Raw genomic sequence first — 16,261 nt, forward strand, 5'->3', positions numbered from 1 at the left:
CCGCGAGCTGAGAGCACTTTCATAAATTTTGTATAGGAGGCGCTCCGTGAGCGGGGGCGGGGAGCGGAGCGAGAGGGAGGGAGCTAGCGAACAAGGGAGGGAGGGAGGAGGAGAGGAGGGGGAAGCCGGGGGGAGGAAGGGAGGCGCCCCGCTCCGCCGATCGCTCGGTCCTGCAAACGCGCGCCGGGCGCTTTCCCCGGAGCTCGGCGGTGCGTGCGAGCGCCCTTTTGCAGCAGCCGCGGCGGCAGTGGTCCGAGGGGGCGGAGAGGAGGGGGCTGCGGCCGGCCGGCCAGGGGGCGGCGTCCCCCCTCAAAACCGCCTGCAAAGTGCTCCGGGTGGCATAAGCAGGCCGCCGGCTCCGGGGAACAAGCCGCTCGCCTCGGGGCTGAGCAAGCACGCGGGGCTGCCGGGCAGCACCACGGTTGCTTGCGGGCGCCGGTGCCCTCGGCGCGGGGCTGGAGCTCACCATGCCCCTGCGGGGCCGGGCCACCGGGCACGAGCGGATCCCCGGCTTGCCCCCGCCTCGACGCGCTCGGATTAGCTGCAGCTGGCGCCCAGGGATTTGAATCTGGACCCCGGGAGGGAGTGCGCCTAGGCCGACCTCGGAGCGGCGGCCCCGTGGCCAACATGCTTCGCAAAGGTGAGTTGGAGCCGCAGGGGCAAGTTGAAGTTGAATGCGCTCCGGAAAGAGCCGCGAGCCCGGGAGCCGCCCGGCGCCGGGGCTCCCGGTCCGGGAAGTAGCCCCCGGCGGGCTGGTGGGTTTTGCCAGGCGCACCCGCCGAGGGGCTGCTGCTGGGGCTCAGCTCCCGTCGGCGGCCAGTTGTGAGACACGGGGTTTTCTCCATGGATCGAGTGGCCAGGCCTAGAGATCCAGCCCGGAGGGGTCAGTCGGAGACCAGAGTGAGCGGCGGGTGGTGGAAGGGGAGCTGGCCTCCTGGGACCTTTGCTTTGCTGTGATAAAGTTTTGCACTTGCAGCCTCCATCCCCTGCGCAGGCACACGCCCTTGCTTCTGCCGCTTTGTGGAGGCCGAGTCCGCACGGCGCTCCTGTGCAGCCAGCGGTCAGTGACCGCGCGGCCCGGGCACTCCCCGCGCGCCCTAGCTCCCCAGACGGGGCCCGGACGCGGACGTCTTCTCTGCAGTCCTGCTCTGATCCCCAGAGATGGGCTCTGGGCACCCAGCGGCTGAGGGTGGGGAGCGGCCAGCGCCTGATGTCCAGTTCCTTAAACTTTCCTTATGCTGGGAGCGGAGGGACGCGAAGGCCGTGCCGCCAGTGTGCGCGACCGGTGCCCAGCTCAACTTGAGGACAGCTGGCTTCGCGACCACCTTAGCTAGACGCCCCGGCAGCCCGGCCCGGTACCGAGCGCGGCAAAGTTGGTGCGGGCACCGGGGAAGCCCCGCCGTGCCCCCACGTGGTTGCCACGCGGGGCGCCGTCCCCCGGGCCCTGGGAGGGCAGGTGATCACGCCGGGAGCCCACGGGCCCCGCCACCAGCTGTTCCAGCCTCTGCGTCTGCCTCTCTCCCCTCCCAGGCCGGAGCGGGCTGTGGCGCCCCGCCGGGATCCCCCCCGCGCCTGGCCCGGCCGGGAGGCTGAGAAGCCGCGGCGCCTGCGGCTGGCTGCCCCGGCCCTGCGGGAGCCAGCTGAGGCGGGAGCTCAGGTAGCTGAGGGGCCTGATCCCTGCGCTCCGCGCTCCAGCCTTAATCCGCCCCTGTTTCCATGGCAACAGACCGAGGTGTCGTAAGCACAGGATTCTGACCTCACAGCAGGATGGGGAAGGAGAAAACGCGCACGGGGAGGGGGCGGAGGGGGTGGAGGTGGGGGGAAGCGAAGCCCTAAGATGGGCGGAGAGAAGCAGACGTGGAGGTGATGGTGAAGACCAAGATATAAGCAGGTCAGACAGGTGGGTGGAGGAACCACGCCTTTGGTGGGGCAGTAAAGGCCGCGTGGTGGTCCTAGCTTGGGCCGACCGAGGAAGCTGAGTTGCCCCGTCGTCTTGGAATAGTCACAAACTTGTGCGTGACTTGTGCCCTCCACGTGGGTCGGTGCAGTTCAGGGAGAAACGCTGGCTGCCCTCGCTGTGATATGGAAGAGTCTCTGGGGCTAGTTGGAGAAACCACTTCGCAGACACACCCCACGTCCTCCTTTTCCCTGCAGAAAGGGACAAAAAGGCCTTTCAGCGACCGAGCAGTGCTGGCTAGAGTGTCGTTGCACACAGAAGATGCTTTTTACAGAGCTGAGCACAAGCCCGGGTCTGAGAAACTTGGGTGTAGAGCATGCGAACTTGCCCCGGTCGGGAAAGCTTCACCAGGCAGTTTTAAGAAGCCGCCATGTCTGGCTGTAGGTTTGTGATAGGGATAATGGAGAGAAACTGACATCTCATTTCCCTTTTGGTCTTTTGTCTTTTGGCAGTTTATAGTTAAAAATGAGCCACCAAGCAGCCTACGCACTTTATTTATATGGTTTAGGTGCCCAGGGAGGCTCCAGCAGCCTCCAAGCGCCTTTCTCTCCCACCCTGGCTAGCCAGAGGCCCAGCTGTGGATGAGCCCAGTGCATTGTGGGGGCCGCTCCCCGGGGGTAGGATCCTTACCCTGCACAAGAGGTGGCCACTGGAGGCTTAGCAGTCACGTGTGTTTGCCACTCGGGCTGTTTTTTCCTTCCTGCACAGCCTGGTTGGCTGGAGAGGTTCCACCCATAGGTTTCCACCTGGATTGGCCCAAAGGAGGCAGAGCAGAGAAGCCCTTCACTGGGCTGAGCTCAGCCTGGGTAACCTGGAGGCCACCCCTAGGACACTGTGTGGACGGGTGACTTGTGTTGGTTCTTTCCTGGGCAGGCAGTTTTCCCTCTTGGCCCCAGATCCTGATCTTTTGGATTTGTTTCTTCTGCACACCTGTATAGGACACTCAGATTCTCTGTATGGATTCTAGGTAGGCGCCTAAAGCCAAAAGCATGCCTGAGGCTAATGCCCAGGGAGGTGGCTATTGAAGTGTCTGCTTCTAGAATTGTTCCCAAAGTCTCCAAGCAAAAATGATATAGGAGGCCAGGTGCGGTGGCTCACAGCTGTAATCCCAGCATTTTGAGAGGCCGAAGTAGGAGGATCACTTGAGACCAGGAGTTCGAGGCCAGCTTGGGCAACAGAGTGGGACTCTGTCTCTACAAAAAAAAAAATTTTTTTTTTTGAGACAGAGTCCCACTCTGTCGCCCAGGCTGGAGTGCAGTGGTGCAATCTCAGCTAACTGCAACCTCTGCCTCCCAGATTCAAGCAATTCTCCTGCCTCAGCCTCCCAAGTAGCTAGGACTACAGGTGCACGCCACCACACTTGACTCATTTTCTGTATTTTTAGTAGAGACAGGGTTTTGCCATGTTGGCCAGGCTGGTCTCAAACTCCTGGTCTCAAGTGATCCGCCCACCTCAGCCTCCCAAAGTGCTGGGATTACAGGTGTGAGTCACTGCACCTGGCCAAAATTTTAAAAAATTTGCAGTGGCGTACACTGGTAGTCCCAGCTACTTGGGAGGCTGAGGTGGGAGGTTCACTTGAGTCTGAGAGGTGGGGGCTACAGTGGGCCGAGATTGTGCTACTGCCCTCCAACCTGGGGGACAAAGCCAGACCCTATTTTAAAAAAAAAAGCTGGGCACGGTGGCTCACACCTGTAATCCCAGCACTTTGGGAGGCCGAGTTGGGAGGATCACCTGAGGTCAGGAGTTCGAGACCAGCCTGGCCAACATGGTGAAACCCCATCTCTACTAAAAATACAAAAATTAGCCGGGCGTGCTGGCTCATGCCTGTAATCCCAGCTCCTTGGGAAGTTGAGGCAGGAGAATTGCTTGAACCCGGGAGGCAGAGGTTGCAGTGAGCCAAGATCGCACCACTGCACTCCAGCCCAGGAGAAGATGTGAGACTCCATCTCAAAAAAAAAAAAAAAAAAAAAAAAGGTATAGGATGTGTTTAAATAGTTCTTGCGGTTTTCTTGCCTATAACATGCAGAGCCCTATGTGGGGTCCTGGACCTGAGGGAGTGTAATAATTTAATTATGGTTCTGAAAAGGGTTTGAAAGATGAAGAAAGAGTAGCCCTCCCTAGATCCTGTGGGGAGGAGGGAAGAGAAAAAACCCCTCATCTTTCTGCAAAGGGCAGGGCTCATGGTCTTGATAATAGGGTGCCCTGTGCAGTGAGGGGTCCAGTGGTATGAAGCCCCAGAGGAGGAGGAAGGCGGGAACAGACCTTGGGCCATAAGGATCATCTCTCTGATTCCTGGTTTTCCTAGTAAAACTGTCCCCTGGCACGACATTTTGGGAGGACTGAGGGGACTGCCTTGCATCTCTTAACGAAAGGACTCCACTGGCCACAGCCCCACCTCTGTGAACTAGAACAACTCCAGTGGGACCAAGCTGCTGACAGTGCTGGTAGCTGAAGGCTTCAGCAGCTGCCCTCCCTGCTTCTCCATCTCGTGGCCTAGCCAGCAAAACCAGGGATATTAAAAGCAAGCCTCTGGTTAAGAGGTGAGAGGCAGCAGGGCAAGCGAGTCCCCAAGCCACCCGGCAACATCCAGGAAGGAAGGGCGGCCCACTGGGGGGTTTGCTTTGCCAGAAGTGGCCTACTTAAGGTCGGGACCAGTGGTTTTCATGTGTAGAGCTATAAAAACAGAATGCAAATCAAGAGCCTCTGGGCTAATACAGAACCTTTCCTTAAAGTTTTTGTCTTGTTAAGCAAGAAAATAGAGTGCCAAATAGGCTTTGTTAAGTGGCAATCTAATTAATAATTTAAAATCTTGTAACTGTGTTTCATTAGAATTTATCTGTACATCAACCACAAAATCAGTCAAACACACTCATTTATAAGTTAATGCCATCCCTGAATAATTCAGCAAGAGCTAGATTAAGGCCTGCAACCCAGTACGATACATTTGGTTCCGTTGGTTTCCATGGGCAGATGGGCTGGTCTGGTGGAGGATTTGGGCTTCTCTTTTGTGGGAAGAAGGGAAGGCAAAGGAAAGGAGGGACCGTGGTGGCATCAGATGGTTGCTTCACTTGAATCCAGAGCTCCTCTAGGTGTTTGGAGAGTCTTCATGTGGCCAGATGTGGGCAGGCTACATCTCTGCCTCTCTCTGGGGGCGACCAAGACTTGGAGCTATTAGTAATATAGCTGCCCTTTGCCCCAGTAGCAAGGGTGAGAGAAGAGTGTTCCCTGCACGGCCAAGATACTCTTTTCTGCTGCAGAGGAAGTATAGAGGGGAAGATACAAGAGCCCTTATCAAAGAGGCTGAGCTGTGAGACTTTTTAGTCCAAATCCAGGTGCAGAAGTCAAATTTTGGTCTTCCCAGCCCATTTCTGTCCCAGTCAAGGCATGTAGCCTGGTGGAACTAATCTCACCAAAACAGCTTCTCTCCTTAGGAGCTTCAGGGCTGCTGCGCTCCTCAAAGCTCCGGGTCCTTATGCCAGAAAAAAGCAGCCAAGAGGAGAGATTCTGGGGGAGCACCCTGACAGGGAGGAGAGGCAGAGAGAGTTGCTAAGTAAAGCCTGTGCATGCATTTTCTCACCAGTAGCCAGAATAACAGCAAGGACAGCAGAGCGATATTCCCTGTAAGCTCAGACAACATAGAAAATGTGTTTTGGTTCGGTTCCCACCATGCCAGCACGGAAACAGTTCCTTACTGCAGAGTGTTCAGGTCCATTGTCTACAGGGAAACTGTTCATGACCCAAACTCCCAGCACGAGCCCTCGTTCCCCCACAGTAGGAGTGAACTTCAGAGTTTCTGGCCTCCGCCTCAGCTTGCCGACCCGGAGCCCTCTGGGCAGTTACATGGCTCTGTTGTTGGAGACCAGGTAGAGACCCGGAGCAGACACGCACTCCACGCCAGGAGAGGTTCTTGGCCAAGTTTGAGAAGAAGAAGTCTCAGGAGGAAAAGGCAGGGGAAGGGGTAGTTGTTTGCCCCTGGCCAGTGGTGGAGTTGAAAGCAGATGGCATCAAGGCGGGGGAGTTGTGTGGGGTGAATCCAACTCCAAGCTCTGGCCATGTCTTTGGGATGAGGCTTTAAAAAGGGCAGAGCGGTTCACTTGCTGGAGATGAGAAGGAGGGCCAGGCGTCGTGAAGGATGTCGAGAGCGGAACTGCCTGGTGCCATCTGCAGTGAAGTAGTGGTTAAGGTTAAAGCAGAGAGGAGATGACAGGGAGGGAACAGATGGCCGAGGCAGCAAAATAGCTGGCGAAACGGGAACGGAGCCTCCAGGGACGGCAGAAGCCAGGACCTCCACGCAGAGTGCCGGAAGCAGCCCTTTCCTCGGGGTGCAGTGGCCGGACCTCCCTGGGCAGAAGTGAGACAGAGAGAGGAGTTGGGAAGGGACCCCAGCGTGAGGGGCCCCCCAAGGCCTGGAGAAGACTGAGGGAACCATCAGCTCCAAGGCTAGGGCTGCAGGAGCAGGGGCCTCCGGGGAGGTTGAGGAACTGGAGAGAGGAGCCCACTGACTTGGTGTCCATCACTGGAATGAGTCCCAGCCACCTCGGGCTTCACAGAGCACGCCCAGCCAAGCCTGCTGGGAGGAGATATGGATGCTAGCTGGAAACAGGCAGCAGGCAATAACCTGCTCCTCCCCACCTGCCCGTCCCTGTCCACATGCTGCCAATAGCCACTTGTGTGGACTGAGCACTTGTTACAGCCTCACTGAGTGTGCTCCACGCCTTAACTCATGCCACCTCTGCATGATCTGTCTGTGCTCATTCCTCCGTGTCAGATGAAGAAACTGAGGCATAGCTAGCTGGAGTCCCTTTCCCTGGGCCACCCAGCCGGCACACTGCTGAGTCAGGATGCAGCCCCCGCTCTGTCTGTCAAGCCCACCCTCTCCCTTGCTCTCTGGACCTCTGTGCTCCACTGTCTCACGTGCCCATCTGTCTTGATTTCTCTGACATTTGTTTTGTGGGGCGCTGGCACTGCTGATTCATTTCTGGCTTCTCACAGAGCTTGCTGGGGTTCCCATGCACTCCCCTCTGTGGTCACTCAGGAGCCTCTCTGGCTGGGATCTGGGACTCCTGGGGCCTGAGCTGCTGTCTCATTTGTCCTCTCCTACTCCCTCTCCCCGGTATCTGGAAGACACAGTCCTCACCTCTGTCTCCTGCCCTGGTTTCTTCCTTGGGGACAGAGATGGGACAGTGGACCAGGAACCCTCCTGCCTGCTTTCATGCCTCTGAGGAAGGCCCAGGGCCATGGATTATTGGGGGGCTGTGCTCTGCTTGGGGTCTCAGCCCTCCGCATGGTTTGCTCTCCCTGGCTTCCCTTCCAGGGTGACCTGATGGACTTGCTAGCACAGCCCCGGAACACACTGGCTCCTCCACCTATACCTGCCCCTCTTGCCTTGTAGTGCTCCCTACCTCCTGGGGGGCCTTCCCACAGCCCAGCCCTAGCCTGCCAGGCAGGATGGCAGCTGCAGGGTTCAGCTGTCCTCCAGAAAGGGCTTCTTCTGTCCCCTTCCAGCCCACTGTTGAGTCCCAGAGAGGTCAATTCTCCCTGTGATTCTTTAGGAAAAGAAAGAAGATGAAACAAGGCAGAGAGTCTAGCTGATCTTAGGGTGCAGGAGTGTGGAATCCCGCTTCAGAGTGGGGGCCTCCTCCGCTGTGGTGAGGCGCGTGCTTCCGAACCTGTGATCACTGTCTAACCAGTCAGCGAAGCGTGGAAACGAAACTGCAAACAGCCCCTGCTATCTGATTCAGGAGAGTTGCTCTGGAGGCCTCTGTGCTGGCACAGCAGAAGAGTTGGCACCACAGTGTATGTGTGTGTGTGTGTGTGTGTGTACAGAAACACACCTGGCAAAGCACGCAACAGGCTCCCTGGAGTGTGTGTGCTAGAGGTCACTGTTGCAGAGCAGGACCCGCTAGTGCACCAGAGCCTCTGCTGGCACCCACACCATCGGTCCACTAGCAGGGCTTGGCACCGTGGCACACTGGCGAGCCACTCAGTGGGGGCAGGGGCTTCCAGGAGTGGGCGGGCCAGCGCTGTGTGTGCCACATGTCAGGAACAACACTTGCTGAGTGGGTGTGTGGCTTGCCCTCACAGGGGGTGGGTGGGCACGACTCGTAACATGTCTGCCAGGGGACAGACCACTGCAGCCCCCAGCGATGGGCTGCTTGGCAGCTTACTGAGTTGATTCTGGAGGGTAGTGGCATCATGGTGACAACTACGTGAGCAAGGGTCTTTCCCAAGTCAGGACAAAAGCTGGGCTCCCAACTTTCAGCCCACTGAGGTGGTAGAAAGTTTGCTTCTGCCTCCAAAATCATCCTTGCAGGGTTTGCTATCTGTTTCTGGGCACCAGAGCCAGCACATAGTGAAGGGGGCCTTTACATATGCTTATGTTGAGAGATTCATGAGGCCCTAGGGGGGAAATTGGCATTCTCTGACCATGATTTATTTATAGGGCAATAGGATGATGGGGATATGGAGGCTAAGGTGCCTCCATTAGTGAGAAACACACAAGGCAAGAAGCCGTGCTCTGCATTTGACATTTAGTGGGGCGACTCCTACCAGGGAGCTGCTTTTTCTTTTAGAAGGTTTTGCCTTTAATGTTCTATTCATGGGCTTGTCTGAGCAAGCTGGGAGAAGGAAGGAGCACGTGTGGAGGTGGGCCTGGGGTCTACAGCCGGCCAGCCTCAGGGGAGGCAGGGCCGAGGGAGGTCACTTGATGGCCAGCGTGGGGCACCTGGGCAGGCCGGACGCTGGGGACAATGGCTATGCTCTGGCGCTGCAGCCCGGCCACCCGCCCGCCTGCCTGCCTGCCCGCCCGCCTGCCCGCCTGCTGCCGCCTGTCACTGGCATGTGCCACACGCCACACGCTGCGTCTCTCTGTCTCTCATCACACGCTGCCAGACCCTGCCTCTCACCGCAGCCCTGTGGCAACCCTGGCTTTGGCGTTGCCACGGTCCTTTCCTTTCCGGGAACTGTGGGGCTGTGGAAAGACCACCGAAGCTGGCACCCCGGGGCTGTGTTCGGTCAGCTCTGGGGTGGACTTAGTAGAACCCCAGACATGTCTCCTAGTCTCTGGACCTCAGTTTACCCATATGTAATATGACTAGATCAGTGGTCTTTCAGATTTTTTTTGTTTTTTGTTTTTGTCTTTGAGACGGAGTCTCGCTCTGTCGCCCAGGCTGGAGTGCAGTGGCGTGATCTCGGCTCACTGCAACTTCCGCCTCCTGGGTTCAAGCGATTCTCCTGCCTCAGCCTCCCAAGTAGCTGGGATTACAGGCGCCCGCCACCACAACGGGCTAATTTTTGTATTTTTAGTAGAAACGGGGTTTCACTATGTTGGCCAGGCTGGTCTCAAACTCCTAACCTCAGGTGATCCTCCCAACTTGGCCTCCCAAAGTGCCGGGATTACAGGCGTGAGCCACCGCGCCCGGCCTTCAAAAGTTTTTCAACAGCAGGAGTTTCTTCAAATGGTACCTAATGTCAGAGCCCAGGGCAGGGGGACCATGATCAGAGCCAGAGCCAGGGGGAAGGGCTTCCTCCCTTGGCCTTGGTGCCACCCTGGCCGCCCCTCCAGCTTGGAGGCTCTGGAGTCCCCTGTGGTCCCTCCTAGCAGGACATAGGAAGCCACTGGGTGTGCTGAGCGTTGTGTCTTAACAAGGAGGACTGTCCGCTGTCCACAGGGCGAGGGGTTTGAGTTCTGTCACCTGCGGCTGGTGGGATGCTGCATCCCCTCCTTTCGGACCCCTTGCGGCCGCTCAGCTCTCTCCGCTCGGATCGAGGAAGGGTTGTCCACACTTGGAGTCTCCTTATTCTCACCTCTCACTCCTCAAGCCAGACCCTGCTTTTCCCCCGGCATCCACGGTCACTGCTCTGGCTTGATGCTAAACCCGACAGACCTTTTCCTTATCTCCTTGACCTCTGGGGCATGAGCCCTGTTGGCCGTCCTGCTTCTCCGGCTTCCCTCATGGCAGCCTCCGCGGTTCTGCGGCTGCCCCTCTCGGCCATCTTGGCCAGCTTCCCTACTCTTGCCACCTCTCCAATGTGACACCTCCCCACACAGCGCCATGCTTGGCTCTGGGGGCTTTCAGCACGGCCGTGGCTGCAGTGGCCGGCCATTGGCTGACTCCCCCGATAATCCCATCTCCAGCCTCTGATGTCCAGAGCCACCTGCCCACCGACCTCCAGTGCCTTCACTGGTGGCCTCACAGGCCTCTCAAACCTGGCGTGTCTGAAATTGCCTCTTCCTCAATTTCCCCTTCATGGCATCTGGCACCATTGCTCTCCAGCCACCCCCAGCCCAAGAGCTGACCCCTGCCCTCCCCACATCCTCCATCCTTCGCGAAGCCCTGCCCTTATCCCATGACACCCTTCGCACTTCCTCCGCCGCTGCCTGCTCTGCCTCCACCCGAGCCCAGGCCACCATCGTCTCCTGACCCTCCCAGCAGCCTCCTGTCTTGCCTTTGCTGAAACCAGGCCTTACACAGTGGCCGGATTCCACAGTGCCCTGTGCCCTTGTCTCTCTCTTCTTAGAACCCCTCAGCGATGCCCTTTTTCATCAGGGAATGGCCTGCCACATCCTTCCCCCTGGCCCCACCACAGCTCTGGCCTTCTTCCTCCCCACTGCTTTGAACTCTGAGCTCCAGGTCCACTGAACTTCTTTGGATTCAACTGAATCATGTTCTTTTTTTTTTTTTCCTTTGAGATGGAGTCTTGCCCTGTCGTCCAGGCTGCAGTGCAGTGGCGCAATCACAGCTCACTGCAAACTCTGTCTCCCAGATTCGAGCGATTCTCCTGTCTCAGCCTGCCGAGTAGCTGGGATTACAGGTGAACACCACCACACCTGGCTAATTTTTGTATTTTTAGTAGAGACAAGGTTTTGCCATGTTGGCCAGGCTGGTCTCGAACTCCTGACCTCAGGTGATCTGCCTGCTTCAGCCTCCCAAAGCGCTGGGATTACAGGCATGAGCCACTTCGCCCAGCCTGAATCATGTTCTTTTGTCTCGAAGGATTTGCTCAAGCAGCTCATTCTGCCTAGAACACTCCGTGGCTGCTTCCCCTGCACTCCCATCCTCAGGTCTCAACTTACACACATCTTCTGGGGAAGGTCCCTCCACGCCTTGAATGGGGAGAGTGGGGGATCCTGAGAGCTCTGTGGGGCTCTGCACGTCCCTGTCATGGTACTCAGCCTGCCTTGTTGTGATGGTAATACTTTTACATGATCTGTCTTCCCCGCCGGATGGTGAGTTCCATGAGGAGACTGGAACTTCTCCACCCTGTGCCCCTCCAGATCCCTCATGCTGCTGTCTGTCCTCCAGGGTTGGCCTGTCCAAGTTCAACAGTGGGCTTCCACACCCTCCCACTTCCAGCTGGGTTGGCCAAGGGTGAGTCCCTGTGGGCACTGGGTGTCCCTCCCAAAAGGTTACCCAAAGATTTTCCCAGAAGCACAGCCTGAGTTTCAAAAATTCAAGCAAGTAGTTTATTTGGGAAATGATCCAAGGAAATGCCAGGAAGTGAGTGGGAGGGTGAAACAGAGAAGGGGAGAATCCAATCAGGGACTCACTGGGTCAGGTAGTTACCACTGTTGGTACCAGAGCTTAACCCTGCTGCACAGCTTTGGGATGCAGTCTAGAACCCATACCTCAAAGTTATCAAACCCCAAGGGTGAGGGAGCTGGGGTATTTATGTTCCAGGGTGAGGGAGCTGGGGTATTTATGTTCCAGGGTGAGGGAGCTGGGGTGTTTATGTTCCAGGGTGAGGGAGCTGGGGTGTTTATGTTCCAGGGTGAGGGAGCTGGGGTATTTATGTTCCAGGGTGAGGGAGCTGGGGTATTTATGTTCCAGCGCCCACCGGTCACTGGCTGAGTCTTGTTCCTGTGGTGGTGGTATTCATTCCCAGCACATTTGGCCTGCTCTGTAGGTGAGCAAAGCCAGCTCTGCTGCTAGAGAAAGCCCTGAGGCAAAGAAATGCAAGTCTTGGCAGCTGGAAGTCAGGCTGGTGTGCCGAAATGGTCAAAGCAAGGGCTGTGGGCAGGCCCTTGCAGTATCTGCTACACAGCCCCTGCCACTAGCCCTCCTGGCAGCTCTTTCTACCTCTGAGTTCAGTAACAGCTCCCCCTCACTCAGTCCTGGGGGTCTGTATATGTTGGGGGTGGTTATGACATTATCTCTTAGGGCTTCCCTGTCCCACTCACTTCTCTCTTCTTTATTCATCAAATTACTCAATCCGAAAATGCTCTTTCCTATCAGGACCCCACTAAAACAGTATCCTGCACAAAATAGAACATAGCAGGATGGGCGCAGTGGCTCACACCTGTAATCCCAGCACTTTGGGAGGCTGAGGAGAGCGGATCACCTGAGGTCATGAGTTCGAGACTAGCCTGGTCAACATGATGAAATCCTGTCTGTACTAAAAATACAAAATTTAGCCGGGCATGGTGGCGGGTGCCTATAATTCCAGCTACTTGGGAGGCTGAGGCAGGAGAATTTCTTGAACACAGGAGGTGGAGGTTGCGGTGAGCCGAGATCATTTCACTTCACTCCAGCCTGGGTGACAGAGCGACACTCCATCTCAGGAAAAAAAAAAAAAAAAAAAAAAGAAGGCCGGGCGCGGTAGCTCAAGCCTGTAATCCTAGCACTTTGGGAGGCTGAGGTGGGCGGATCACGAGGTCAGGAGTTTGAGACCATCCTGGCCAACATAGTGAAACCCTGTCTCTACTAAAAATACAAAAAAATTAGCAGGGCGTGGTGGCGGGCGCCTGTAGTCCCAGCTACTCGGGAGGCTGAGGCAGGAGAATGGCGTGAACCCGGGAGGCGGAGCTTGCAGTGAGCTGAGATGGTGCCACTGCACTCCAGCCTGGGAGACAGAGCCAGACTCTGTCTCAAAAAAAAAAACAAAACAACAACAACAAAAAAAACATAGCACATGGTGACATTAGGTAAAAAGTGCTGGATCAGTAAACTTGAGTTGATGGGCTAATAAATGTTGATTGAATGATTGTACATAGATTGGACAAGAAACTTAGTACCAAAACCTAATATTTATATTGTTCTGTAACCATAAGAAAAATTAAATCATGATCTAGGGCTTAAAAAAAAACAGAGAGAGGGAGAAAAAGAGAAAGAAAAAAATAGAAACAGTATCAGGAACCAGGAGGAAATGGGGAATTTTTAGTGAGGAGGATGTAGAAAAGAGTCCTACCACGCACTTTTCCCTGTGCAATGCCTCATTAAAAGCAGAAAACGCACGTCTCATTAGTCTCAAGTTACAGATGAGGATACCGAGGGTCCAAGGGGCTAAATAGCTTGGGCCTGGCCCTAGGGCCGCCTCACCCCAGCCCAGCTGTGTTCCTCGTCGCCCCAGGAAGCCAGCAGGCACGGAAAGACTGGCCTTCTGAACCACAGAGGATGCCCAGCAGAGCAGGCGCTGTGTTGGGAAAATAAATAACCTCTCGCTTGGAAAAGTTTAGGGTTGTACTTGGCAGATTTGTTTGGAACAAAATTTGCACTATCGACTCCGTGGCAAATGGAAACCTCTCGTGGACACTCTCTGGGCTTCAGAGATCTGAAATGTTTAAAAGAGGCCGGACCAAACATGATAAAATTGCCAGAGGAAGCTGAGCTCAGGTGGTGCCTGGGATGAGAAGACTCTGCCTCTTTTGTCTTCGCTCCCATCTGTGAAATTGACGCGTTACTTTGAACTGCTTCCTCCCCTCCCAGGGAGGGCTCCAGGGGTGTTGCTCAGGACTGCGGTTTAAAAACAATATCCCCAAGCAAACAAGGGGCGAGGGAAAGAGGCTCAGGAACTTCTTGGGCTATGCTCAAGAAAATGCACCAGCCAAAGGGGACGTTTTACCACTCACACGCAATTAGCTCCGGGGCTGCCTTGAGATTGTAGCAATGATCATCTTACCGTAATTGGCCCACTGCCCCTGATGGGCTGGTTATTTCTGCTTCCATGGCCAATTCTGATTGCAGGGATTCATGGGAGCTCATTGGAAATGGGGGATTATTGCAAGGAGATGAGTGACCTGGACTCCCAAGGCCTCCAGGCAAGGGAGTAGCTCCAGAATGTACAGCCCTCCGTGGTCCCCCCGGCCTCTCCCTCCACCCCGCCAGCTCCTCCTCTTGCCCCACATCCAAAGCCACGGACCGGACCCACCCCTTGCTCTCCAGCACGGCCTTTCACCTTCCCCTCCCGCAGCTAAGTGCCTCCAATTCCTGGCTTTCCCAGCTTTATTTCCCAGAAGGAGGAGCCCAGCGGAGCCAGCCACGTCATGACTCCTGTCGGAGCATGTTACAGACCATGATCACCGACCAGTTCTCTAGCCATGGATGAGCGGCCACCTTTTATCTTGTCAGCCAGGAGGGGTATGGAGGGGCTCTCTCCATTTGAAAAACGTTTATTTTTATTTTTATTTCTATTTTTTTTTGAGATGGAGTTTCACTCGTTGCCCAGGCTGGAGTGCAATGGCGCGATCTCGGCTCACAGCAACCTCCGCCTCCCAGGTTCAAGCCATTCTCCTGCCTCAGCCTCCGGAATAGCTGGGATTACAGGCATGCGCCATCAAGCCCGGCCAATTTTGTATTTTTAGTAGAGATGGGGTTTCTCCATGTTGATCAGGCTGGTCTCAATCTCCAGACCTCAGGCGATCTGCCCGCCTCGGCCTCCCAAAGTGCTGGGATTACAGGTGTGAGCCATCGCGCCCGGCCGACAAACATTTATTTAACAACGATTAACTGCCTGCCTACTGCTGGCTTGGCACTGAGGATGAAGCGATGAATAAAATCCAAGGCACTGAGCACAGTGGTTCACACCTGTGATCCCAACACTTAGGGAGGCCGAGGTGGGAGGATCACTCGAACCCAGAATTTCAAGACCAGCCTGGAAAACATAGTGAGACCTCATCTCTACAAAGTGTTTTTGTTTGTTTGTTTGTTTTTAATTAGCCAGGCATGGTGGTGTGTGCCTGTAGTCCCAGCTATTTGGGAGGCTGAGGCAGGAGGATTGCTTGAGCCCAGGAGACCGTGGCTGCAATGAGCTGTGATCACACCACTGCACTCCAGCCTGGGTGGCAGAGCAAGACCCCATCTCTAAATAAATAAATAAATAAATAAATAAATAAATAAATAAATTCCAAGTTTCCTGTTTTTTTGGGAGCTTATATTCTAGTTGGGGTGAAGAAATACACAATAAACAACTATATATATATTGAGACAGAGTCTGGCTTGGTAGCCCAGGCTGGAGTGCAGTGGCAAGATCTTGGCTCACTGCAACCTCCATCTCCTGGGTTCAAGCGATTCTCGTGCCTCAGCCTCCTGAGTAGCTGGGATTACAGATGCCGGCCATCATGCCTGGCTAGTTTTTTATTTTTTATTATTTTTTTATTTTTAGTAGGGATGGGGTTTCACCATGTAGGCCAGGCTGGTCTCAAACTCCTGGCCTCAAGTGATCCACCCACATTGGCCTCCCAAAGTGCTTGGATTATAGGTGTGAGCCACTGCGCCCTACTAAACAACTATATTCTATCAGATGGGGTAAGTGCTTTGAAGAAAATTAATAGTTGAAGAACAGAGGGTGACCAGAGAGCGGTTATTTTAGGGAGATTGGCAGGGAAGTCTTTCTGATAGACAGACATTCGAAGAGGGTCCTAAGCGGAGTGACGGAGTGAGGGAGGGCACTGCAGACATTAGAGCTGCTTCTCCCTGGGGAGGGCTCTCCTGGCAGAAGGAACAACAGCAGGTGCAAAGGCCCTGCGTCAGGCGTGTGCTTGCTACAGTACCTGGCTGTCTCCGTGGCTGGGGCTGTGGGCAGGGCTGGCATTCTGTGTTGTGGCCTGTGGAGTGGTTTGAAATTCCTTTGAGAGTACCAGAACTTGCGGTCAGTCCCAAGTCCATCAGCCACTTGGCCAGGGGTTCAGGGACCAAGGCAACAGCTACGGCGGTGGGCAGGAGGAGAGGTGGCTGATCTGGGGATCCCCCTTTACATAGGGGTCAGATGCCTCTCCCAAGGTCAGGAGTTCAAGACCAGCCTGGTCAATACGGAGAAACCCTGTCTCTACTAAAAGTACAAACATCGGCTGAGTGCGGTGGCTTACGCCTGTAATCCCAGCACTTTGGGAACCTGAGGTGGGCGGATCATGAGGTCAGGAGTTTGGGACCAGCCTGGCCAACATGGTGAATCCCATCTCTACTAAAAATACAAAAATTAGCTGGGCATGGTGGTGTGTGTCTGTAATCTCAGCTACTCGAGAGGCTGAGGCAGGAGAATTGCTTGAACCCAGGAGGCGGAGGTTGCAATGAGCCGAGATCACGCCAC

At 55.5% G+C, this 16,261-nt stretch overlaps 1 protein-coding gene and 1 long non-coding RNA gene across 2 annotated transcripts in view; both read left to right on the forward strand.

The window, feature by feature from the left end:
- Positions 1-353: 353 nt before the first annotated feature.
- RTN4RL1 (reticulon 4 receptor like 1) overlaps positions 354-16,261 on the forward strand; it is a 94,532-nt gene continuing 78,624 nt past the window's right edge. Inside the window, exon 1 of the mRNA XM_032138331.2 lies at positions 354-640. Within this exon, the coding sequence (XP_031994222.1) occupies positions 628-640 (13 nt within the window). The 5' untranslated portion in view covers positions 354-627. The remainder of the gene's footprint in view (positions 641-16,261) is intronic.
- On the forward strand, positions 1,852-15,032 carry LOC131381965 (uncharacterized). Its single transcript, XR_009211068.1, has 3 exons — positions 1,852-1,900; positions 14,177-14,313; positions 14,893-15,032. It is a non-coding gene; the product is annotated as an uncharacterized LOC131381965 (long non-coding RNA).

Source organism: Hylobates moloch, unplaced genomic scaffold (genome assembly GCF_009828535.3).
Source record: "Hylobates moloch isolate HMO894 unplaced genomic scaffold, HMol_V3 SCAFFOLD_19, whole genome shotgun sequence".
Classification (NCBI taxonomy): domain Eukaryota; kingdom Metazoa; phylum Chordata; class Mammalia; order Primates; family Hylobatidae; genus Hylobates; species Hylobates moloch.